Source organism: Mesocricetus auratus, unplaced genomic scaffold (genome assembly GCF_017639785.1).
Source record: "Mesocricetus auratus isolate SY011 unplaced genomic scaffold, BCM_Maur_2.0 Super-Scaffold_100010, whole genome shotgun sequence".
Lineage (NCBI taxonomy): Eukaryota > Metazoa > Chordata > Mammalia > Rodentia > Cricetidae > Mesocricetus > Mesocricetus auratus.
This window is the reverse complement of record NW_024429194.1, coordinates 33,835,647-33,860,958: the sequence shown is the minus strand read 5'-3', so window position 1 is coordinate 33,860,958 and position 25,312 is coordinate 33,835,647. Positions and strand designations below refer to the sequence as shown.

General features: G+C 46.4%; 1 protein-coding gene across 4 annotated transcripts in view; it reads left to right on the top strand.

The window, feature by feature from the left end:
* The window catches only part of Stk36 (serine/threonine kinase 36), a 28,424-nt gene extending 6,009 nt beyond the window's left edge, over positions 1-22,415 (top strand). For all 4 annotated transcript variants that reach the window (XM_040753314.1, XM_040753312.1, XM_040753311.1 and 1 more), the window contains exons 7-27: positions 1,538-1,631; positions 1,898-2,067; positions 2,210-2,397; positions 3,261-3,363; positions 6,454-6,597; positions 9,802-9,981; positions 11,054-11,151; positions 11,630-11,735; positions 12,612-12,762; positions 13,136-13,263; positions 13,712-13,816; positions 14,409-14,507; positions 14,596-14,684; positions 14,946-15,009; positions 15,174-15,284; positions 17,057-17,131; positions 17,939-18,110; positions 18,325-18,472; positions 18,693-18,840; positions 19,377-20,123; positions 21,120-22,415. In XM_040753314.1, the coding sequence (XP_040609248.1) occupies positions 1,538-1,631; positions 1,898-2,067; positions 2,210-2,397; positions 3,261-3,363; positions 6,454-6,597; positions 9,802-9,981; positions 11,054-11,151; positions 11,630-11,735; positions 12,612-12,762; positions 13,136-13,263; positions 13,712-13,816; positions 14,409-14,507; positions 14,596-14,684; positions 14,946-15,009; positions 15,174-15,284; positions 17,057-17,131; positions 17,939-18,110; positions 18,325-18,472; positions 18,693-18,840; positions 19,377-20,123; positions 21,120-21,263 (3,264 nt within the window). In that variant the 3' untranslated portion in view covers positions 21,264-22,415. The remainder of the gene's footprint in view (positions 1-1,537; positions 1,632-1,897; positions 2,068-2,209; positions 2,398-3,260; positions 3,364-6,453; positions 6,598-9,801; positions 9,982-11,053; positions 11,152-11,629; positions 11,736-12,611; positions 12,763-13,135; positions 13,264-13,711; positions 13,817-14,408; positions 14,508-14,595; positions 14,685-14,945; positions 15,010-15,173; positions 15,285-17,056; positions 17,132-17,938; positions 18,111-18,324; positions 18,473-18,692; positions 18,841-19,376; positions 20,124-21,119) is intronic.
* Positions 22,416-25,312: the final 2,897 nt, after the last annotated feature.

Here is a 25,312-nt window from a genome sequence, read left to right as displayed (position 1 = left end):
TGGAATTCAAATACAGTCTTCTCCCAGAATAAAGTCTCATTACAGGTTTCCTTTGGTTTATCTAGGATGGAAGAGAACATGCTTTTCCTAACTTACATAGTTGGGGATGCTCAAACAATTCTCAAAAATGTTAAATAAATTATCTTTAAAGAGGAAAGTATACCTAGAATATTCCTTCTTCCTTAAGTAGATATGCAGGAATCTTCAGCAATAGCTATAGTAATACAAGTCACCACATTTTAGAACAGCATTCATAGTCTATTAATAACTTCTAGTTGGTTTATTTATTTAGATTTTAAAAAAGTATTCTTTCTTAAAAGGTTTTATTTTTTGTTTTTTATTTAAATTAAAAACAATCTTATTTTACATACCAATCCCTGTTCCCTCTCCCTCCAGTCCTTCCCTCACCATCTTCCCATCCCACCTACCAACCACCTCAGGGAGGGTGAGTCCTCCCATGGGGATCATCAAAGTCTGTCATATCGTTTGGGGCAGGACTGAGGCCCTCCCCCATGTATCTAGGCTGGAGAGTATCCCTCCATTTTTATTTAAGTGTGTATGTGTTAGTGCAAGTTTGTCTTGCATTGATATCTTTGGGGCTGCCGTCAGAACCAGCCAAACAGCCCCAGCTCCATTCCTGAGTGGGGGAGTGTGGATGAGGGAAGGCTAGAGATATAAGATCATAATCAGGAGGGTGGTCAGTTAATACTGAAAGCACCCAGTTTATTGATGCATAATCTTAAGTAACCATCCAAAGGTGGGGGCAATGGCAGAAGACATCTATTATCAGGTATAAAGGGCAGATGGCAATTATTTCCCTTAATCCTAAAGACACTCCTTAACTGTGTTGTTATTTAGATAGGAGCTGTTCACCACCAAGACCAGGACATTCTGCAGCCATTAGGTGACATCTTAAAAGACAATAGAAGTCCAGGCTCTCTGAACTCTTGGCAGTATGGAATAGATTTTCAACATACAGGCCTGACACAAGTTGGAGGCCAGAGGCATAGCCTCCTGGAGCTAGTTACAGGCAGTTGTGAGCTGCTTGACATGGGTGCTGGGAAGCAAGCTCATGTCCTTTGGAAGTGCTTTTAACTGCTGAGCTATCTCTGCAACGCCTACCTTCTCTTCTTGTTTCAGGCCTAATTAAGGGTTTCTTCTTAACAGATATACCCTTTCTGTCCCTTCTCCATCTGAAAATTCACTGAAATTTTCTGTTTTTGAGTGTTCCCAAACACATCCTTGAGCCACTACTCGTTTGTGTATGTGTTTAATCATGGATGCATCATCAGTTCATACCCATTCACAAACAGTCTATGACTATGAATGTTTGCTTTCTGAAGATAACTGTGAAAGTGACATGCCTCTTCAAAGTTGGTGGCATGAAGATTTGTTTTTAAGGGGACGGTTGTTAGGGGTGTGTTTGAGTGGCTGTAAGCACAAATGCAGGAGTTTTCTTGCCAGCACTGCTGAGAGCTGAGGGAGAGCCTAGAGGGAAGGGCAGGAAGGGCCAATGATGCTTTATTTCTCTTCACAGAACTTCCTGCAGGGGTTGCTCACCAAGGATCCCCGGCAGCGGCTGTCCTGGCCAGACCTCCTGCATCACCCCTTTATTGCTGGCCGTGTCACCAGTGAGTCATCAGGGTTCCCAGGGCTCTGGCCATTCATAGCATCTTCTCAAGCTTCCTCCTTCCTCACTGTCTGATGCCGCACACCTCATTCCTCCCCAGCTTGGACATCTTTCTTCTATAGCCTAGCTTTTACCACTCCTGCTTCCTATTTGTCAAAATGACCACTTTCCACAGGGTCCCAGGCACACTGGACTTGTCCCTGGCCAAGTGGCCATGGTAGCCACAGTCCTGGAAGAGTCATGTCCTCTCCTCCTCCCTCTCTGCAGTAATAACTGAACCAGCAGGCTCAGATTTGGGCACCCCATTTACGAGCCGCCTACCGCCAGAACTTCAGGTCCTAAAGGATGAACAGGCCCATCGGCTGGCGCCCAAGGGTAGCCAGTCTCACATCCTGCGCCAGGCCTGTAAACGCATGACTGAAGAAGCTGAGCAGAAGGTGTGTGGGTCAGAGAAAAACATATGACAAGAACAGGCTAGTGACTTGGGAGAATTGGTAACTTTTATCGAATTGGCAAAAGGATGGGAATAGGATCCATGCTGCCCAAATAGTTCTCTTGTGTCCTACCCACCTCTTATAGAAAGACCAGAATGCAGGACCTGCCCTTGAACCAGAAGACAGGCCCAGCAAGATGACTCTTGGCACAGCGCCTGTGCCTGGACTAAAGGCTCCTCCTCAGGAACCAAGTCTCTTGGCTAGTATATTGGACTCAGAAATGAAGAACAACTGGGAAGACTGGGGGGCTGGAGAAACAACCCCCACATCCCGGTAAGAAGAGTAAAATGGCGTGTGTGTGTGTGTGTGTGTGTGTGTGTGTGTGTGTGTGTGTGTGTGTGTGTTGGAGAGGTGGGGAGTTATCTGCAGAAACACCTCTGCCAAAACATAGATAGGGCTTTAGGACTTTGAATCCTAGCTTCTTAGGTCCTAATTCTTTCTGGTTTACTTTTTCTCTTTTCTTTTTATTTATATATATGGGTGTTTTGCTTGCATGTATGTCTGTATATCATATGTGTACAATGCCTTCAGAAGCCGAAAGAGGGCATTGGATCCCCTGAGATTGGAGTTATAGACAGTTATAAGCTACTATATGGGTGCTGAGAATAAAACTTGGATCCTCTGGAAGTGTAGTCAGTGCTCTTAACCACTGAGCCATCTCTCCAGGCCCTCTAATTATTTCTTGATTCATCAGGAAACTTGAGGATTTTGTCTTCCTGTCTCAGTTGTGCTTTGAAATGACTAGGAGCATTTCTGTCCGAAAGGGAAGAATATTTGAGTGGAAAGTCAAGGGTGAAAAAAAAATCAAGTCTCCTTGATAGTAAGATCAAGCTGGAAGGGCAGTGGTGGCTCACGCCTTTAACCCCTGCACTTGGAAGGCAGAGGCAGGCAGATCTATGTGAGTTCAAGGCTAGCCTGGTCTACAGAGGGAGTGCCAGGACTGGCTCCAAAGCTACACAGAGAAATCCTGTCCTGAAGTGACCACATCCCAGAACCCCACCCAAAAGAAATGCCCTCTACTTATTTGTATGACTGGTTCTCCTAGACTTTTTCCTGAGCCTGGAGGGAGCCACAAGGCAACAAATCTTAAGTCTCACAGGTCCAGAAGTCATCTTACTCTTGCTTTGCTTTGGCAGGGAAAACCACATCACTTTGGAGTGTGAACAAGAGTTCCCGGAGCTGAGGCCAGAGACAACGATGAGCCAGCAGAACACTGATGCAATGGATCTAGAAAATGAGGTGGGGTGTTAGGTCTAATGAGTGCTTTCCTGGAACAGTATGAGCTCCCTTTCGTTAAAAATGACTCAAAAATTAGAATGCACAGATAAGATTTAAGGTTCTAAGGTGGATGTTAACACGTTCCCTATAGTTCCAATTTTGGGGAGGTTGAGAGAAGAGAATCTCCTAAGCCCAGAAATATCTAGTTAGCCTGGGCTACATAATGGTATCTTATCTAAACAAACAAACAAAAATCAAAACAACAGCAACAAATAAAAATGAAGGTTGAACCTTACCTCACTTCCAGAGATATCTGCCATTACTAATCTGTCTCCTTTCAGACTCTCTGAACTTCACATGTATGTACATGTACAATTTGGCTGTTTCTGCACTGTTGGATTTATCCTGTTTACTCCTTCACCATGCTTCTTTTACTATATCACCAATTTTAGGACTTGTTTCTACATCAGAGCATATGTTCCTTCTTTGACCTTTTCTGTCCATTTTAGAGTTCTAATTTTGAAATAATTTCAACTTGAATTATCATGGAGCTGAACTGGTGAGCTCAGCAGTTATGAGTACTTGTTCTGGGAGGCAGAGGCAGGCAGATTTCTGTGAGTTCAAGGCCAGCCTAGTCTACAAAATGAGTTGTAGGACAGCCATGGCTGTCCCACAGAGAAACCCTGCCTCTAAAAACCACACACACACACACACACACACACACACACACACACACACTTGTTCTTGCAAAAACTACTGGTTCAGTTTATACTACCTATGTGGTGACTCACGCCCATCCACAGTACCAGTTCCAAGAGATCCAATATCTCTTCTGACCTCTTCAGGCCTCAGGCATGCACATCATACATAGACATATATATATATATTTTTTTTTTTGAGACAGGGTTTCTCTGTGTTGTTTTGGAGGCTGTCCTATACATAGACATATATGTAGGCAAACACTCAAATTAAAAAAATAATTATAGCTGGGCATTGGTGGTGCATGCCTTTAATCTCAGCACTCAGGAGACAGAGGCAGGAGGATCTGGTCTACAGAGCGAGTTCCAGGACAGGCTCCAAAACAATACAGAGAAACCTGTCTCGAAAAAAATGAAAAAAAATTGTAACATAGACTCCATGTGTCCCCTTACCCTTATCTCTGTCTATTTTGTGTTGCCAAAGAAAAATATCAGAGACTGAGTAATTTGTAATGAACAAAAATTTGGGAAGTCTGAAGTGAACATGTTGGTAGGCTCAATCTCTGTTCTTCTAAAATGGTCCATTGAGTACCACATCATTTGTAGGGGGAAGAATGCTATGTTTCCATGTTACAGAAAATCAAGAGTCAGGTTCTCACTGTGTAGCCCAGACTTACCTGGAATTCACAGTGCTCTTACTTCACCCACCAGAATGTTGGCTTTATAGGACTGATCCTCAAGACCTAGCAGTTTAATATATTTTATGTCCATGTGTTTGCCTGCTTGTATATCCATGTACCAGATACCTGCTTGGTGCCTATGGAGGCCACAACAGGACATTGGATCCCCTGGAACTGGAGTTACAGAGAGTTCTGAAGCACCATGTTGGGAATCAAACCCAGGTCCTCTAGACCTCTTAATCACTGAGCCATCATCCATCTAGGCCCTGGAAATTATTTTTAAAGCAGCATGAATTAGTTTGTGGTGTTGGAGCTCATGGCCCAAAAAAAAAAAGCCACCCCCCCACCAAAAAACTCCTATTAGGCTCCATCTCCCAACACCATTGCTTTGAAAATTAAGTTACCAACACAAAATAGTTTAGAGAAGACAAAAATATTCAGCTGTAGTCCTTCCTACACCCAGATTCAGTCACCTGTCACAATCTTGTCACATTTGCTTTATGAGTCTCCATGAACAGATGGACATACTGTCTTTTTAATCAGTTTGGAGCAATTTGCAGACATGCCTTTCTACCTAAGAATACTCGGTGCATATTTCCCAAGAATAAAGTCATTCCCTTGCACTATTATAGTTAGAAATTTCGCTTTGAACCAGGTGTGGTACAGGTCTTTAATCCCAGCACTTGGGAGACAGGGACAGGGGGATCTCTGTGAGTTCCCAGCAGCATGGTCTACAGAGAACAACATAGTGAGACCCTGTATATAAAAAAAGAAGTATCTTAAAACCTAACCAAGGTCCCAAGAAAAATACTTTGTTCCTGTCTAGGTGTGTGGCTCAGTGGGATAGTGTGTGCTGCTTGCCTCTTGCCTTGGATATACAAGGACTCACGTTCAGTTACTACAGAGCAGAGGGTGCAGGGGAAGGGAGGTTTTTTTTTTTTTTTTTTGGTTTTTACGAGACAGGGTTTCTCTGTATTGTTTTGGAGGCTGTCGGTCCAGCCCAGTCTCGAACTCACAGCGATCCGCCTGCCTCTGTCTCCCGGGTGTTGGGATTAAAGGCGTGCGCCACCACTGCCCAGAGGAAGGGAGATCTTAATGCTTCCTGCAGGGTGGTCTCAGCATCTCTGAATGCCAGCTACCATGCTGGGAGTAGGGATTTAAAGCATGAAACTATGGGAGAATACACTTGAAATATTCCCAGCCAGAACAGTATACAAGTGAATTATTTTGCAGTGTTCCTCAAATTGTTCTTCTGTGATTAGATTCAGCCTGCGTATTTTTGGGTAGAAGCCCTATAGCAGGTAATCCTCAGTAATGTGATCTAACTTAAAGACTTTCTAGTAGTTCCTTTTAGAGACAGAGCATGGTTTACTATTCCCTTCCCAACTGGCTTTAGGACATTTCCATGTTTTGTTATTATCAGCCGTGCTGCATTGGGCACTTCTGGGTACCTCTTTATGCATATACCCCAGTGTTCCACAAGGGACCTTTCAAGATCCCTTCTATACTGCCTATTGTGTCTTTCCTGGCAGTGTCTGACAATACACCCTATGCTAAAGGAGCCACCGGCTACTTATCGTTACTTCACAAACCACTCAGTTTCTTTAGTAAGAGGTGAAAGACATATGTAATCTGAAGAGAAACGAGGGCATACCACTCAGCTTCTAATCTGGGGTTGAAAGCTATAAGCCCCGCACTCACTCCTCTTGACCTCTTTCACTCTGAATGCTCAGGATCCAGACAGTGATGACGAGTGGCAGCGGTTCCTAGAGACTACTGAGTCCGTGCCAGTGCATCTGAAGGCCCCTCTCACTCTGCTGTGTAACCCTGACTTCTGCCAGCGCATCCAGAGTCAGCTGCGAGGGACTGCCGAGCAGGTAACGGGCTGTGGAAGAGGTTGGGACAGTCTTCGGAGATGATGTCACTGCCATAAGGAGGCGGAGAGGCTGTCCTGTTCCAGATTTTTCAAGGAAAAGCTTAGGAGAACACAGAGCAAGCCTCAGATTTCTCTTTCTGAAGGGAAAAAAATTACCTGTCTAGAACAGGAATCAGTGAGCTTCTTCATAGCAAACACTGTGGGCAGCATGGGCCAAGAGGCAAAAATGGAGGCTCTTTTGTACTTATAAAGGGAGAGCAAACATAGTTCCACAAAATGTTGAAACAAATGAAAATATAATTACACAAGTATACAGTAGGTAACTAATGAAATGATTGAGTTTGTGTTGTTTTGGTTTTTCAGGGGCAACATTTTAATTAGCATTAAAAGTTAGGCTCCTTCCTCCTAAAGCCCTTCTTTGCATCTCCAGAACAGTGCTCTTCCCTCCTAGGAACTTAACAAGCACTGGTTTCCGTTTATAAATTATAAGTTTGACATTTTATGTGTCAATGTATGCACACACGTGTGCCTGTGCATGTGGAGGACAGAGGTCAATGTTAGGGATCAGCATCTATCACTCTTCACCTTGTATTTGTTTTGAGTCAGGATCTCTCACTGAAGCTAGGACTCACTGGTTCCAGTAGTAGACAGGCTTGTTAACAAGCCCGGGAAATCCCCCTGTAGCTCTGTCTCCCCAGCTCTGATTTGATTGGCCCAGCTTTGTTTTTTTTTTTTTTTGTTTTTGTTTTTTTTTTTTGTTTTTTTTGGTTTTATGAGACAGGGTTTCTCTGTATTGTTTTGGAGGCGGTCGTTTCCAGGACAAACTCCAAAACAATACAGAGAAACCCTGTCTTGAAAACCAAACCAAAACAAACCAAAACAAATGCACAAACAAAAAAACTTAAACCAAAAGCAAACATGAGGACCTGAGTTCACATCCCCAGCACCCGTGTAAAAAGCTGGGCCAAGCCGGGTGGTGGTGGCACACACCTTTAATCCCAGCACTGGGGAGGCAGAGGCAGGCGGATCTCTGTGAGTTCGAGACCAGCCTGGACTGCCAAGCGAGTTCCAGGACAGCCTCCAAAACCACAGAGAAACCCTGTCTCGAAAAACCAAAAAAAAAAAAAAAAAAAAAAAAAAGAAAAGAAAAAAAAAAAAGAAATAGAAATGCTTGCGACATTTGCTTGTGAATACACAGCAGTACTTGTGCCTTGGCATAGGTATGGAGGTCAAATGGCACTTTTCTGGAGTTGGATCTTTCCTCCTACCATGTGGGTGCCAGGGACTGAACTCAAGTTACCAGGCTTGAAAGAAACACCTTTACTCACTAAGCCATCATACTGGTCTCAACCTTTTCACTTTATACTGCTAAGTACAAATAACATTTTATTCATTCATTTGCCACCTGGTGGCCATTGATTTGTTTCCACATTTTTTTCTTGTTGAGGCTGGGTCTCACTATGTAGCCCTGACTTGAAGATTTTCTAAATGTTCCATTAAACCTTACACGAGGGTCTCTGACCCATTTTGAGTAAATGTTTCATCATGAAGTAAGTTCATCTCTTTTTGTGATTTTGAAAAAAATCTTTTCCCACTGAATTATAGCATTTCTTCTTCCTTCCTTCCTTCCTCCTTTCCTCCCTCCCTCCATTTCTTTTTTCTTTTTTGATTTTTTAAGGTTTTATTTTATTTATTTATTATGCACACAGTATTCTGCCTGCATGTATGTCTGCAGGCCAGAAGAGGGCACCAGACCTCATTATAGATGGTTGTGAGCTACCATGTGGTTGCAGGGAATTCAACTCAGGACCTCTGGAAGAGCAGTCAGTGCTCTTAACCTCCAAGTCATCTTCCAGCCTGTCTTTTTTTGTTTTTTTGAGACAGTGTCTCTCTACCAGGCTAGCCTCAAATTCACAAATGATTCCTCTGCTTCTGGTCCTGCCCCCGTCTGCCCCACCCCTATCCCTGCCTTAATTAAAGGAGTACATCTCCACACCTGGTTCAGGTGGTTTCTTGAGCCCAGGAGATTGAAACCAGCCTGGACAATATAATGGGACCTCTGTTTGTTTAAAAAAATTAACCAGTTATTATGAATGAATTTGGGGCACACTATATAGTGCATGAGTATACAGACGTTAGAGGCAGCTTTGTGGGGTCAGTTCTCTATTCTACCTTTAAGTGGGTTCTGCTAGAACTCCAATCGTCAGGCTTCTGCAGTGGGCACTTTGCCTGCTGAGCCGTCTCACCAGCCCAACCCCTACCTCTCAGAAAACAGGAAGTCTTTGGCTGCTGACATAAGACTCCCTGGATCAGAACTCACGAAGACCTAGATTGATCTTTGATGGGGCTCTGATCTATACAGATGCATCAGTTCCCTGTCTTTAAAATGAATAGTTTTCTTTACTACACACTGGGAAATGGGAGAATAAATGTCAAAATTGAGGACTCCGAACTGTAAGGCGTTTGGTGTCAATGTTATGAGAATGACAAAAATGTAAGACATTTGGTGTCAATGTTATTCTTTTGAAGAATAACCATTTAAAAGTATGATACTATTCTTAGAGTGCAGGCTGTATACAGATATGTGTTGGGCTAAATTTGGCATGTGAAATGTCAGCAGTCTAGAACTGAATGACGTCTTGTTTCTCTGGAGTTAAATAACATTGTTTTGTATCTGTTGTTTTTATTTTTCAGAAGACTGTGTGTGGTGATGTTGTTGCTGCTGTTATTGTTGTCTTTTTTTTAAGATTTACTTATTTGTTATGTATACAGTGTACTGTCTTCATGCATACCTGCAAACCAGAAGAAGGCACCAGATCTCATTATAGATGGTTGTGAGCCACCATGTGGTTGCTGGGAATTGAACTCATGACCTCTGGAAGAACAGCCAGTGCTCTTAACCTCTGAGTCATCTCTCCAGCACCCATGTTATTGTTGTCTTTAAGGTGAAGGTCTATTGAAGGGAGGGAACAGACAACAATGGTACTGGGTCTGGTGACAGATCTTGAGGTCCCCTGCCCCTTGGTCACTGGTGTTCTATGTCAGGTGACCTTCCAGAGTCATCTTCTCTGGTGCAGTCTCCCTGTGCTTCCTCCCTGATATTTGGTCTGTTCTGCTAACTCCTTGGAGCCATTCACTATTTGTGACTCTTCTTCTTTTACCTATAATTATACCGATTGCTGTCTCTTTCTCTCATGTTCTCCAGATCCTGGAAGGCATCCTAGAGGATGCTTCCCCCCTGCTTCCTGCACTCCGTGTCCTGAGCAGTCTCCTGTCCAGCTGCAGTGACTCTGCGCTCTTGTATTCCTTCTGCCAAGAGGCCGGACTGCCCAGGCTGCCTCTCAGCCTCCTTAGACACAGCCAGCAGAGCAGCAGTATCCAGCAGGTACACAGCAGCCCAGCAGCCTCTAAAGACAGGAGGTGGTCCTTCTCCTTGCCTACTCCCCTTGGGGTGGCCATCTGTTACCTGACCGCCTCTTCTTTTCTATCCTTCTTTTTCTAATTCCCAGACCATCACTTGCAAATTCTGATGCCTTCTGGGGCTAAACAAGTAGTTCAGTCAGTGAAGAAGGCCAGGTAGGTATACAGCTGTTTAAGTATAGGGAGTATGCTAGACACCCCACCCTGAATGGAGCATCTTCTCAGCTCCAGCCCATTGTCACCAAGAAGTTTGAGTCAATGTACCTAATCTGGTTTTCTAAGAGAAGATAAAAATCAGAGTTTAAAAAAAAGGGTAGTTTTCCAATATTGGGAAGAGTTGCTTCAGAGGGTTAGACTTCTGCTTTATTATCTGGTTTTCTTTTTCTTTTTTAATTTATTTATTATGAATACAACACCCTGCCTCCATGTACACATCAGAAGAGGGCACTAGATCTTATTACAGATGGTTGTGAGCCACCATGTGGTTGCTGGGAATTGAACTCATGACCTCTGGAAGAACAGCCAGTGCTCTTAACCTCTGAGCCATCTCTCCAGCCCTATTATCTGGTTTTCAAGACAGGACACTGAAGTTGGAAGACTGGTCCCTGCAGTCACTGCAGATGGCCACGTGATAGGTGGGAGAGCTAGGATCAAGACTCGGTGTGTCTGGGGCTAAACCTTTACTTCCCTGCATTAGGTCCTGACATGGCTGAGCTCAGAGAACAGCCCCCCCCCCCCCAGATGACGAGGGTGTGGTGAGGCAGACTAAGGCACTCTGCTGCCAAGTGTCAAACTCAGGGAAATGTAAGAAACTGAAGAGGACAGTTTGATGGAAGTAGTCCCTCCTCTACTCCGGCATACTGCTCAAGTCAGATGGCTTCTCCAGATGATCTGCAGCCCATTGGCTGGCACTCTTGTCTTTCTCCTCCCCTGCTCCTCCACCTGGCCAGCTGCAGGGCACTCTGCATGCCTTCACTGCTGCTCTTCGTGCCTTTGGTCTCCGTTCCTCATGCGCCCTTTCTCTCCTTTCTCCACAGCAACCTTGGTATGGGGCCTTTTTAAGGGACCTGGTGGCTGTGGTTCAGGCCTACTTTTCGTGCACCTTCAATCTGGAGAGGAGCCAGACAGGTGACAGGTGGGGGAAGAGACACCTCTGCCCTCATGGCCAGTGTGGCTCAGTTTCTACTACATTTCTTCCCCTCCTCAATAGGAAGAGAGCAAGTGAGAAGTGGTGATGTGTGACAGGGTTAGAGAGACACCGGCGAGCCTTCAGAATTTAGTTGATCCTCATAAGGACTTGAGACACTTGCAGCTTTGTCCCAGGACAGTCAGCTTCTAAGAGTCAGCGATCGCCCAACACAGATGGGCTCAGTGGAGCGATCAGAATATGAGAACAGCTGAGAACAGGCTTGAATGGTGTATGAGATCCCCAGCTCCCTCTGCTTGCCTCCCCTGCTCTGTTTGTGTGTCTGTCAGCAGAGATGAAAGGAGGAACATTCTGGTGTGTTCCTTAGCAAAGATCTCTTACCTTTCCAGAACTGGCCCATTTCCATACCCATATCTAGGCTTTTAGTGGGAGGATGGGAAGATGCCATGAGTTCATTCTTCCCCAGCCTACAGGTGTTTCAGGAGGCTGCCAACCTCTTTTTGGACTTGTTGGGGAAGGTGTTGGCCCAATCAGATGACTCCGAGCAGACATTTCGGAGGGACAGCCTTATGGTAATCTCCTCCTGCTTCCAGATTTCTGTCTTCCTGTCTTTTCCTGTGTTTCTCCCAGTGTATTTCTTATGACTGTGTTACTACAACAAATGCTGAATTCTCACCATGTGCTATATGCCACATGAGTAACAGAGTCTCCACCTTGAAGAGACTAAAGATAGTCAAGTAGGGCCAGTTGTGGTGGTGCACGCCTTTATTTAGTCCCAGCACTCAGGAGGCAGAGGCAGGTAGATCTCTGTAAGCTTGAGGCCAGCCTGGTCTACAGAGTGAGATCCAAGACAAGCCAGGCTACACAACTCAGTGAAACCCTGTCTCAAAAAGCCGATAGATAGATAGGTAGGTAGGTAGGTAGGTAGGTAGGTAGATAGATAGATAATACATAGCAGCTTGCCATCTTGGGTGGGGCAGGGAAGGAGACAGGCCACTCTAGATAGAAAGAGCACCATATCTAAAATGCAGAGGCATTGAGTAGTTTGGCATTCACCGGGGGCCATAAATATAGGCATAATAAACAAACAAATAAATAAATAGATTTTTAAAAAGCCAGGCATAATGGCACATGTGTTTAATTTCAGCACTGGTTGAACCCCTGGAGAGAGAAAGAGAAATAGAGAGAGACAGAGGAGACAGAGACAGAGGAGAAGAGAGTATGTGTGTGTCAGTAGGAGGAAAAAGAGAAAGGGACGGATTCTCCCCCAAATCTTCTCTGTAAACCAGGAAGACAGTGGGTGCATTTTCCCTGGAAAGAATTCTTAGGTTAGACTTCTGTCTGCTGGGCTCGTAATGCCTCTCCTGGGTTCCTGAGGTATTCTTGGTTCTCACTAAAGCCCAGCCAGGTTTCTGATGCCCAGCTGCCTCTGCTCTTCTCCCCTTCAGTGTTTTGCTGTCCTGTGTGAAGCTGTGGATGGCAACAGCCAGGCCATCTCCAATGCCTTTTACTCCAGCCTGTTGACCACACAGCGTGCTGTGTTGGACGGGCTCCTTCATGGCCTAACAGTTCCACAGCTGCTTTTCCACACACCGCCAGGTGAGCCGACCTTCTTGTTCATACATAGGTCTGCCTATGTCCTTCCTACTTCCATCATCTAGAATGGTGCCTGAAACTTGGCAGGTGCTCAGAAAGTGTAAATTGAACTTGGAGATGTAGCTCATTTGGTAGAGTGCTTGCCTAGCATGCAGCCTTGGGCTTGATGGCACATGCATGTAATCCCAGCACTCTGGAGACAAATCAAAGTTATCTTCAACTTCACCGTTTAAGGCTTGACTGGGACATAAAGACACTCTGTCTCAAAAAGCCAAAAAGCAGAGCAAGACAAAACAAAACAAAAATCCTAAAAGACTGACTGGGGGAATCTATGAGAAGCAGCCAGACCTGCCAGTATGCTTCCGTCTCTCTGTAGGAGCCCCACAAGTGAGCCAGCCACTGCGGGAGCAGTGTGAAGACATACCTGGAGCCATTTCTTCTGCCCTGGCAGCCATGTGTACCGCTCCCGTGGGGCTGCCGAGCTGTTGGGATGCCAAGGAGCAGGTCTGAGACGCAAATTCTTGCTCCTTTCTTCCCTGCAGTTTTGGAACTGGGAGTCTGCTCACAACTGCTGCTGAGAGACAGAAAACTAAACTTGGGTATCTCCTTGCTCAGGATTTCCAGAAACAGACACTCCCATACTGGTCTGAGTCACTTGTTCACTATGGGATGGCAAAAATTCCATGAGTTGGCTACCTGGCTCGGCAGTAACTACCCAGGTGATAAGGTAGCCAGTTGGAACACATTCCTTTCTACCTGCCTACATTAAGATCAGACTAGAGCAGGATTCATTTCTCCACTGGCCGCAGAAACTGGGAATAGAATGGTGCCTGAGATTTCTAGTGAGCCTAAGAGGGGCCAGCAAGAATCAGAGAGTTCTGGCCAATTGAAGATGTGTGGGGAATGGAAGTGGAATATGGGAGGTGGGATGGAGCTGAGTATGTCTCCATAGGTCTCTTGGCATTTGGCCAATCAGCTGACCGAGGACAGCAGCCAACTGAGGCCATCCCTTGTCTCTGGTCTGCGGCATCACATCCTATGCCTCCACCTTCTCAAGGTACTTCCTTCCCACAGCTCCCAACACTTCAGATTTCTTTTAACTCCCAGGAAAGGAAGGAAGGGAGGGAAGGAGAGAGAGTAAAAAAGAAATCATCCATAGCCAGGTATGGTGATGCTTACCTTTAATTCCAGCACTCAGGAGGCAGGGGAGGCTGATCTCTGTGAGTTTGAGACCAGCCTGCCAGCCTGATCCGCATAGTGAGTTCTGGGTAGCCGGAACACATAGAGGAGAAAAGCTCCATGGGGAGGCATGGCTGAGAAGAGCAGAGCAGTCCACATGATGGCATCCAGGAAGCAGAGAGAAAGCGTATTTGTGGTGTCTGGTCTCCTTTCCCCTTTCATTCCATCCTGGGGATGGTGCATGCACGTCCAGTACAGGTTTCCCCCCTTTGGAAAGGCCCTCACGGAAACACTCAGAGGTGTGCTCTCCTTAGGCTCTCCCTACCCCAGTCATTGACGGTCGCAATTATCCCAGTCCCCACATGTGGACACCAGCTCTACTAAGAGGCTTGCCTGCTTTTCAGCAGAGCCTTCCACAGTAGGTCCTCAGGACTATTCTGTCCACTGACAGCTCCTGTCACCTTCCCTAGGTTCTCTACTCCTGCTGCTATATTAGTGAGCACCTGTGCCATATTCTGGGGCAAGAGCCCCTGGCCTTGGAGTCACTGTTGATGTTGGTCCAGGGCAAGGTAAGCCAGTGACACTAACATGGCTGGGTGTCTCAGGGTGGTCCATCTCACCCAGAAGTTGTTCTGATAGCTCAGCTTTCCTTTGTAGGTAAAAGTAGCAGATTGGGAAGAGTCCACTGAGGTGGCCCTCTACCTCCTGTCCCTCCTTGTCTTTCGGCTCCAAGATCTGCCTTCTGGGTGAGTCATAAAGTCAGGTCTCTACTAAAGTCTCCTTCCCACAGAGCTGACCCTGACACAGGGAATGGCACCCCTTAGCCTTTTCCTAGAAGGCTCTGAGACAGAGAGTGACGTTTCTCTGGAAAGAACAGGCCTGGGTCCTCATCACCTTTGGGCCTTGGAGGCGGACACGCAGTGCAGCGTAGGTGGGGGGGTGCAGTGCAAGGGAGGGAGGACGCTCATCAGCCCGTTGTCACCTTCCATTGTCACTCTCTATTCCAGATTGGAGAAGCTAGGCAGTGAGGTTGCTACTCTTTTTACCCACTCACATGTCGTCTCTCTGGTGGTGAGTTTTCAGCTTTCTCCTTCTCCTTCCACCCCTTGTCTAACCCTCTTGGGAGCAGGCAGCCATTGTCCTGTTCGCAGCAGCTGTTTCTGCAAGCGTCTTTGCCATGCCCTGAGCACCATTCAGATTCAAATGCTCCTTCTTTTCCTCTACCTTTCTCACAGAATGCAGCAGCCTGTCTCTTAGGACAGCTTGGTCAGCAAGGGGTGATCTTTGACCTCCAGCCCCAGGAGTGGATGGCAGCAGCTGCACATGCCTTGTCTGCCCCTGCAGAGGTGAGGACGGGGAAGGGCCAGACATGCTTCCTTTGAGTCCAACACCAGGACACTCTCCAGGGGAAAGACCAAATCCAGGAAGCCTGAAGGAAACTACAGACTGGGAAAAGTCGTCCTTTCCTTTTCCACCAGATAGTGGGCTGCTCTAAGCAGGGCTGATCAGGGTCTCTCTTCTGATACAGAACTTCCAAAGATGGAGGCAGGGAGGGAAAGAAAGGAAGCTGCCCAGTTATCTGAGGCGAGAGGTTCCCCTTGTCCAGGTATCTGAGGTGAGAGGTTCCCCTTGTCCAGGTATCTGAGGTGAGAGGTTCTCTTGTCCAGGTATCTGAGGTGAGAGGTTCCCCTTGTCCAGGTATCTGAGGTGAGAGGTCCTCTGCCTGCTTCAGTCCCCTCCAGGAGCTCATGCTCTTGCGACTGAAGTCCTTCCTGAAGCTTTAGCCTGTTCTCTTCTCCTGCAGTGTCCACTCTACCTTTCCTGCCTTTTCTCCTTAATGAACATGGAGAGGTAGCTGATACCCTGTGTGTTCTTTAGGAAACCAGGCCATTATGTGGCCCTGTTTTGGTCCTTTTCCTTTTCAGGCCCTTTGGGACTGACTCTTCCTCCCTCCCTCCCCCCCCTTCTCTCCCTCCCTCCCTCTTCCCTCCCTCCCTTCTCCCTCCCTTCCTCCCTCTCTTTCTCTCTCTCTCTGTTTTCAAGACAGGGTTTTCCTATTTAGTCCTAGCTGTTCTGGAGCTCCCTTTGTAGTCCAGGCTGGCCTAGAACTCACAGAGATCTGCCTGCCTCTGCCTCCTGAGTGCTGGAATTAAAGGCGTGCACCACCACTACCCTGGCAGAGTGAGCTTTTAAAAGGGAAAATACGGTCATGTATTCAACTGCTGTTTTTTGAACATAGAATTGTATGTTGAGTGTTTTGAATTGTTCTAAATTCTGAGAATAAAGCAGTGAATGAGTTATTTCACAAAATATTGCTAATGTGTAGCATAAATCAGGCTGCATAAATCTTTAATGGCTTCCCACTGCTTATAGGAAACAGTTCAGATTGTAAACCAGTGGTTCTCAACCTGTGAGGCATAACCCCTATGAGTGTCGTATATCAGATGTTTACAGTATATTTCATAACAGTAACAAAATTGCAGTTACACAGTATCAATGAAATAATTTCATGGTTGGGGGTCGCAGCATCAGGAATGTTGAGAACTACTGCTGTACACTGTCACAACTTATCTGATGCTGGTGGTCTCTAAAGAGTTGTCATTCATTTCCAGAATTCATTATGAACTTTTATACCACCAGCTTTTCTGTGTTCTGTGCTCTGCACTTCTTAGGATGCCCTGCTTTCTCCTTCCCTTTTCTGTCTTTACCTTCTTATTTGCTTATTTTGGAGTGCTAGAGATTGAACCCAGGGTCTGGCACAACCTTGGCAAATGTTCTGCCATTGAGCTACATTCCAGCCCTGCTTTTAAAATGTTGAATATGTCTCCTGCCTCTAGGGGTTGCTGTTATGCACATTCAATTGTGTAACCAACTTCTTGATTAACTAACATCTTCCTAAACTGGAATTGTTTTGGGACCCAAAAGCTTATCCTACTAGACTATGTGTTTTAGGAACATGATGGAAGAATAAGAAAGAACCAAAACTCCTAAATCTGAAACTTGTCCCACTCTGCCAGACCAGGGAAGAGTTTTCTACCCACCCAGGTGCTGGGAGCCTGGTCTAGGTAGCGACCTCGTCTCTCCTGAATATCTGTGTTCCTATGCCTGTCTCCGACAGGTCCGGCTGACTCCGCCATGTAGCTGCGGCTTCTACGATGGCCTCCTCATTCTTCTGCTTCAGCTCCTTACACAGGTACAGGTGTGCTGTGAGATAGGGGAGAAGCAGAGAGGGGAACTGGGTGTATTTGGAAGCCACTGGATGACAAGTGAAGGGCCCATGCTTGCCCATCCTCTCACACTGCTGTTAACCTTACTAACCTGATCCCTACGCCTCCCCTCACCCTCAACAGGACCCCTGAAGTGGGCTCTTAAACTGCGCTCCCCCGGGGACCCAGGGAGAAAAATAACTTCTCTAGGGTCAGACTTGGGGTTTGGGTTCATGGATTTTTATTATTGTTGTTTATATGAATTTTTCTTAACAAAGGTAGGAGAATCAAGGAGTTCCAGGCCAGTCTTGGCCACATAGTGAGTTTGAAGCTAGCCTGAGGTACATAGGTCCTGCCTCAACATACCAAAACAAGTTTTTTAATAGGAGGCCTGTACACAACTTGGCCTTGACATGAGCCGATCTGAACAGGATGATTTCCTGGTTTTCCATAGGTGCACACATAGGTTGAGAGATTGGGTTAGATTGTGATGGGAAAGGAACAAAATCTGCGTGTGGTGATGGAGTTACAGTCCTAGGGTTTGAGAGGCTGAGGCAGGAGGATCTTAAGTTTGAGGGTAGCCTGAATACATAACGAGATGTTGTTTTCTAAAAAGAAGGGAGGGAGGAAAGGAGGAAAGATAAAGGGGAAACAGGTAAAGAAAGGAAGGAAAATACAGAAATATTAGGTAGGAAGACAGAAGGGAGATTCAGGCTCTGTTGCCCTGTATGGTTAGGAACAGAAATGACAAGGCATTTGGACCCCTGACTTGTGCATATCCTCCTCCCAAACAGGGGAAACCTGGCCTGATCAGGGATGTGGCTGCTTCCGAGGTGTGGACCATTCTGTGGCACCGCTTTTCCATGGCCCTGAGGCTACCTGAGGAGGTGACTGTACAGGAAGATGATCTATCACTGCCAAATCCACCCAGCCTAGAGCCAGACTGGACACTGATTTCACCCCAAGGTGTCTTTCTCTTAGCACAGCACTGTTGGTAGAGGTCCTTTCTCAAAAGGAGGCAGCTTAGAACTGAGTTAGCCTACAAATAATTGCTCCTGCTGTATGCAAGAGGGTGTCAGAGACACCAATGGGGGGGCAGAAAGGATGGGACCCTTGGGTGATCAGGGGCATCTGGACATCTTGCATGCTTCACTAGGTCTGCATTCTCTGTTGTTTTCAGGCATGGCAGCCTTGCTGAGCCTGGCCATGGCCATCTTCACCCAGGAGCCCCAGTTATGCCTGAACCATCTGTCCCAGCATGGAAGTATCCTCATGTTGACCCTGAAGCACTTGCTTTCCCCCAGATTCTTGCATCACCTGAGCCAAGCGTGAGTCTGAACTAGAACAGGAGACTCAGAGTCAGGGGAAATGGAGGTGGGAGCAGGAGACAAATAGCTGGCCGCTTGAGTTATAAGGCTAGATGTGGGGTAAGGGTTAGGCTGGGAACCTAAGGAGTAGCTGAGATTGGGAGAGTGGAGTTGGGGGAGGAAATGTGAAGCGAGGGAGGGAAGCATCATAAAGGGTACGCCTGTTTTGCTCCCTTCCTAGGCCCCAGGGGCCTGAGTTTCTCCCTGTGGTGGTACACTCTGTGTGCCAGCTGCTCTGCTTCCCTTTCGCCCTGGATATGGATGCTGACCTCCTTGTGGGCATCTTGGCTGACCTCAGGGACTCAGAAGTTGCAGTCTATCTGCTGCAGGTACTTGCAGAAGTTATTTAGGCGTGGTGGTGGGAAAGGAAGATGGTCAGTGTTGTATCCTCGGACTTACATCCCAATAGCTCTAGAGCTCTCCTAGACCCTCAAAGAGTAGGGCATCTAGCTTGACCAAGTGTTGGAGTGGAGGCAATGCTCAGACCCAGTCAAACATGCAGCTGAAACTGAGCTAAGGTCTCCACTGTCCACTAGTCTCTTGTCTGGTTCTCTTGGAACTCAGTAGGGAGGCCAGACACTATAGCTCAGCTCCTTAGTCAGCCTTGGCACTCTTTGTCATTATGCCTTGGATCTTTGGGGGCAGAAACTGTGCCCTTGCAGAGCCTGGTGTCAGTGTCAAAAGGACCTGTTCTTGGGCTCCACAAGGGTTTCATGCATTGTGCTATGGAGCGAGGCTCTGCTACTGGGATATTTCTCTCCTTGGCTTAGCATTTCTCTCGCCCAGCTTTGGGGCTCTCCCTTCCCCATTGCAATGTATCTTTCCCTCTCTTTAACCCCTTTACCTCAACTCTGATTTCCTCCAGGTCTGCTGCCACCACCTTCCATTGTTACAAGCAGAGCTGCCCATTGGTCTCCTTACACGCCTGGCCCTCATGGATCCCACCTCTCTCAAGCAGTTTGTGGATACAGTAGCTACCTCTTCTAGAACCATCATCTCATTCCTCTCTATTGCTCTACTGAGTGATCAACCCCGCATGATCTCTGACCTTCTGTCCCTCTTGACCCACACAGCCCGGGTACTATCCCCTAGTCACTTGTCTTTTATCCAAGAGCTCCTGTCTGGCTCTGATGAGTCCTATTGGCCATTGCGCAACCTCCTGGGCCACTCAGAGAATACTGTGCGGGTCCATACTTACAGGCTTCTGGGACACTTACTACAACACAGCATGGCCCTACGTGGGGCACTACAGAGCCAGGCTGGACTGCTCAGCCTTCTTCTGATAGGGCTTGGAGACAAGGACCCTGCCGTGCGACGCAGTGCCAGCTTTGCTGTGGGCAATGCAGCCTACCAGGCTGGTCCCTTGGGACCTGCCCTGGCTGCTGCAGTGCCCAGTATGACCCAGCTGCTTGGAGATCCTCAGGATGGTATCCGGCGCAATGCTGCCTCAGCTCTGGGCAATCTGGGACCTGAAGGATTGGGCAAGGAACTATTACAGTGCCAAGTACCCCAGCGGCTCCTGGAAATGGCATGCAGGGACCCTCAGCCAACTGTCAAGGAGGCCGCCCTCATTGCCCTTCGCAGCCTCCGACAAGAGCCCCGTATTCATCAGGTAAAGCCAGGGGACTTATGTGCCATGATGACCAAAGGCCCCTGCAGTTCACAGCATTTCTCTAATGTAATTTGTGAGGACCTAAGACACCTAGAAATGCAAAATATGTCCCTGTCTGGGTGTAAGAAACTCAAAGACAGTATATTAGAAATAGGTTTCCCATTTACCCTCTCCCAGCCTAGAGAAGGGAAGGAATCTGGAAAGCTCCCCTGGGCTAGGACATGCCTGAGATCTCAAGATCTCAGCTTATCTCTTCCAGACACAAAACAGGAAGGAGATAGGGAAAACCAGGAGATACTGAGGCCACGAAGATGCCAACTGTTTTTGCTTTTAGTACCATGCTGAGCATTTTACCTTTATTATTTCATTTAAGTTCTTATTACCCTCATTTTGCGGGTAAGCAAACTGAAGCATAAATAGTTTAGTGACTTGTCAAAGTTACAGTGCCACCAGGTGAGACTGGGTATATAGCCTGTACTCATCAAATACCATCTTATTTTGCTTCTTCGGCTTGATGTTGAGTCTCTAAAGAACCCAGAGGGAATCACACATCAGAGAGACCACAGAGTAGAATAGGTCAGTGTGGTAACATTAGAACCACAGGCATTTGACAGGGTGGCTGCTGGCACTAAAAGAGTTTTCCGCATTTCAAATGGGGAAACAAGGAAAGAGAAGCTTGGTCGGAAATGAGGGACCCACTGGGAAGCAGATGTTCAGGTTTTCTGTCAGCTTCTGCTGCTTTCCTTAACCTCTTACTGGAGACAAGTGACTGGGTCACCTGGTGCATTGATTTTTATGGGCAGTACCAAAGCGAGTGTAAATAAATACCTGGATATTGATTCATAGCTCTTTGAGATTTCTTGTCTTGATCAGTCTATCCTGAACCCCCAAAAGGCCCCTTTCCCTTTTCTCGGTTAAAGGGACGCCCTTGCATGTGCCAACACCACTGTTTCTCACCCTTACATCATTTTCTGCCATTTGCTTCCTATCCCACAGGTGCTGGTGTCCATGGGTGCCAGTGAGAAATTAGCCTTGCTCTCTTTGGGAACTCAGTTACTGCCGAATAGCAGCACCAGGCCTGCCTCTGCCAGACATTGCAGGAAACTCATCCACCTCCTGAGGCCAACCCACAGCACATGACCCCAGACTTCTGGGGCTCTTCTTCCAGCCCTCTCTATCCTTCTGTTGCCAAGGCTTCCTTATTCTCCTACCCAAGCTACTAACTCAGCTGAGAGCTGAAGAGACTGAAAAAGAGTGATAAGCTGCCAACTCCCCTGTGAGCAAGAAACTAGAAGAGATTTTATATTAAAGCTCCTTCCTTCCCCTAGATTCATGACAATTTGAAACAGTAAACTTCTACACTGTTGGTGCCAGAGAGAATCCTATCCTTTCTACATACTCCAGTCATGTGCCCTTAAACCCAGGACCATGCCATCCTCCCAGGCCTCAGGAAAACATGTCTGCCTTGCTGGATCTCTTCCTTTCTGAATAGCCTGTGATGTGCCCAGCTATTTTTGCCTTCCATACTCTGGTCTCTATCTCAGCTTTAGCTTGTGGGGATAAATGTCATCACCCCTATTTTTGGGGGTTCCTCAGCCCTTAACCCACACTCCTTGTGTGTGTGTGTGTGTGTGTGTGTGTGTGTGTGTGTGTGTGTGTGTGTGTTCTATTTGTAAACACCTACTGGAGAATGTGTCTACTCCTACTTGAAGCTTCCAGGGTAAGGGGTTGGGAGGCTCAGACCCTCTTCTAGCTTCTTTGTAACACTGGAAGCCCTGTGACCCTGTGCACACAAAGTCCTAGTTTGGAGAATTGCTTATCCAAAGGCAAGGCTAATGGAGCTGATACAGAGAAGAGTAGGACTAAAGAGGTAATTTGAGTGCTTTGAGATGATAATACAGTCATTTTCATATTTACAGTGTCAATGTATATGGACTCCTAGCTGCTTTGGGAGAGCAGCTGTTTATGGAGACTGGGATTTTTCCAGCAAAGAGTGTTTGACAGTTCCATCAGTTAAAATCTAATGCAACTGAACATTCCAATTTACCAGAAAGGGTATTTGGTAGATATATTAGTGAGACTCTAACTATGTGTATTAGGAAGCTTAACTGAGACAAACTTGCAGGGCCCAGATTCTCAATCCATAAGTGGGGAGACTCCTCTTGATGTGACTTAGTGGTGAGTGCTTGCTGCCTGTGTATGAGGGTCTGGGTTCAGTCCCCAGCAGAAAGGGGAGAGGGAAGAAAGGTGCCTTTCTGTTCTTCCTTGATTAAAGTAAGAAATGAAAGATGAGTGATTATCCATATTTTATAAGGCACTTTTCTCCTTATCCACTGTATTTAGTTACACCTGAGCAAAAGCAAGATTTCTCTGAGACCCTCCTTAATTTCCTGCTCTCTATATTATTTTAATTCAGCACACACACACACACACCCTTCCTGTGTACCAGATACTGTTTGAAACTCTAAAGATAGAACTGAGCCTGCCACAGAGTTTTCATTCTGGTCAGAAAAACGAACTTACTGAAATAAGTGAACTGAAGCTGCATGGTACAGCAACTACTAAAGAGGCTGAAACGGGAGTCACATTCTCAGGACCAGCCTGGACACTCACACAATGAGTTAACCAGGCAAACTGTGTAGAAAGGTGATTTTTAAAATGCTCTGGAATTCTCCAGCCACGGTCTTGGCTCCTTTGCTCATCCCCTTCCCTCTCTACAACTGGATTCCAGGAGTATGGCTCAGTGTTTAGCTGTGGGTGCCTGCTTCTTTGATAAGCTACTTACTGGATGAAGGCTCTAGGATGGCAACCAAGGTAGTCATCAATATCATTACAGGGGAAGGGCATCAAAGGCAGCCTCTCCACTACTGCCTAGATTCTTAGTTGGATTCCCTGAACTTTTCCCTAGTGCCAGACCTCACTCTAAACCTATACTGGCTTACTCTATTAAGTCTGTGCTGTAGAAACCCACAGAAACAGTTGACCTGACCTAGTGAGGGCACAGAGACCCTAGTTGTAAATCTGGGGAACCAGCATTGGACCAAACCAAGCTCTCTGAATGTGGATGACAGCTAGGAGGCCTGGGCAGTCTATGGGACCTCTAACAGTGGAGCCAGGGTTTATCCCTAGTGCACAAATGGACTTTGGGAGCCCATTCCCTATGGAGGGATACTGTTGCAGCCCAGATACACGAAAGAGGGCCTAGGTTCTCCCCCAAAGGATATGACAGACTTAGATGGTCCCCCATGGAAGGCCTCACTATCCTTGGGGAGTGGGTGGGTTTGGGGGACCAGTGGGGAGCATGGGAGGATGGGAGGGAGAGGGAACTGGGATATGTAAAATAAGATTGTTTATAAATATAAAAAAAATATATATAAATTTTTAAAATGCTCTGGAATTAAAAAGAAAAGCAAAGAAAGGGCTTAAGAAATGCTAAGCTGGTCATTCCGGTTCCCATCCTCACCTGCTCTCAGTCCACTCATGAAATCTCTTCCCCTTCCCACAGATCTGGGTGTCCACCCATGAATACTCCTTGTTACCTAGCCTCTCTAAGGCTGTGGATTGCTGCATGGTTATCCTTATTTTACAGCTAATGTCCCCTTATAAGTGAGTACATACCATATTTGTCTTTCTTGGACTGGGTTCTCCCACTCAGGATGATCCTTTCTAATTCCATCCATTTGCCTTTATATTTCCTGGTGTCCTTGTTTTTAAACAGCTGAGTAGTACTTCATGGTGTAAATGTACCACATTTTCTTTATCCATTCCTCAGTTGAGGGATATCCAGGTTGTTTCCAGGTTCTAGCAATTACAAATAAAGCTATTATGAACATAGTTGAGAAACTGTCCTTGTGGTATGTTTGAACATATTATGGGTATATGCTCAAGAGTGGTATCACTGGGCCTTGTGGTAGGTTGATTCCCAGGATTCTGAGAAACCACCACACTGACTTCCAAAATGGCTGTACAAACTGAACATAAGCAATCAGGTTGGGGGCCTGGGGAATACTGAAAGAGACAACTGGAAATGGGGGGCATTTTGGGATCAGGTAAAAACCTGGTGTGAGGGAATTTCCCAGGAAGGTCCCCAGCTTAAGCTCCTAGCAATATCAGATACGTAGCCTAAACTGGCCATCTGGGACCAGATTGGTGCCTAGCCCAATTGTCATTAGGCATCATCCAGCAACTGATGGAAACAGATACAGACCCACAGACAAACATTATGTAGAGTTGGGAAATCCTGCAGAAGAGGAGGAGAAAGGATTGCAGGAGTCAGAGGGGTCAAGGACACAGCAAGAAAACTCACGGACTCAACCAATTTGGGCTCATAGGGGCTTACAGGGACCAAACCAACAACCATGGAGCCTGCATGGGACTTACCAGGCCCTATGCATATATGTTACAGTTGTGTAGCTTGATCCTCTTATGGGACACCTAACAGTGGCAATAGGCGCTGTATCATTTATAGGCTTTTGAGACCCTACTCATACTGAGCCACTTTGCCTAGACTTAATACATAGAGAGGTGCTTAGTCTTACTGCAACTTGATATGCCATATTTTGTTGATACTCCGGAGACCTGCCCTTTCCTAAACAGAAATGGAGGAGTGGATTGGGGGGTGGGTAGGAACAGAGCAGGGATGGGGGAAGTGACTGGGAGGACAGGAGGGACAGGAAATAGTGGCTGGGATGTAAAATAATTTTTTTAAAAAAGTACTAAGCTAAATGGTCAGGTGGGCCCTCACGTGGAAGGTGCTTCTGAGCTCATAGTGGAAGAAAGTGTAATGCAGAGAACAGTTATCCGAAGGAATGACCTAGACAGCGAGGATGGTCATTTCAAAGGTCCTTTTACCATCCCTGCAATGCTTGCGGTGTTGTCAGGAAGCCAGCTTACAAAAAAGCAAAGATGGGAGAGGCAGGTCGGGCTGTGTGGGTGCAGGCCTTTAATCCCAGCACTTGGGAAGCAGAGGTAGGCAGAGTTCAGTGAGTTTGAGGCCAGCTTCAAAAGCTAATCCCAGTATAGCCAGGACTGTTAACACAGAGAAACTGTCTTGAAAAACCAAAACCAAAAAAGAAAGAGAAAAAAGAGAGATAGGAAAGGCAGTCAGGCATGGTGACTTATGCTTATAATTCCATCATTAGGTAGGCAGAAGCAGGATTGTGGATTTGAAGCCAGTTTAGACTATCTAG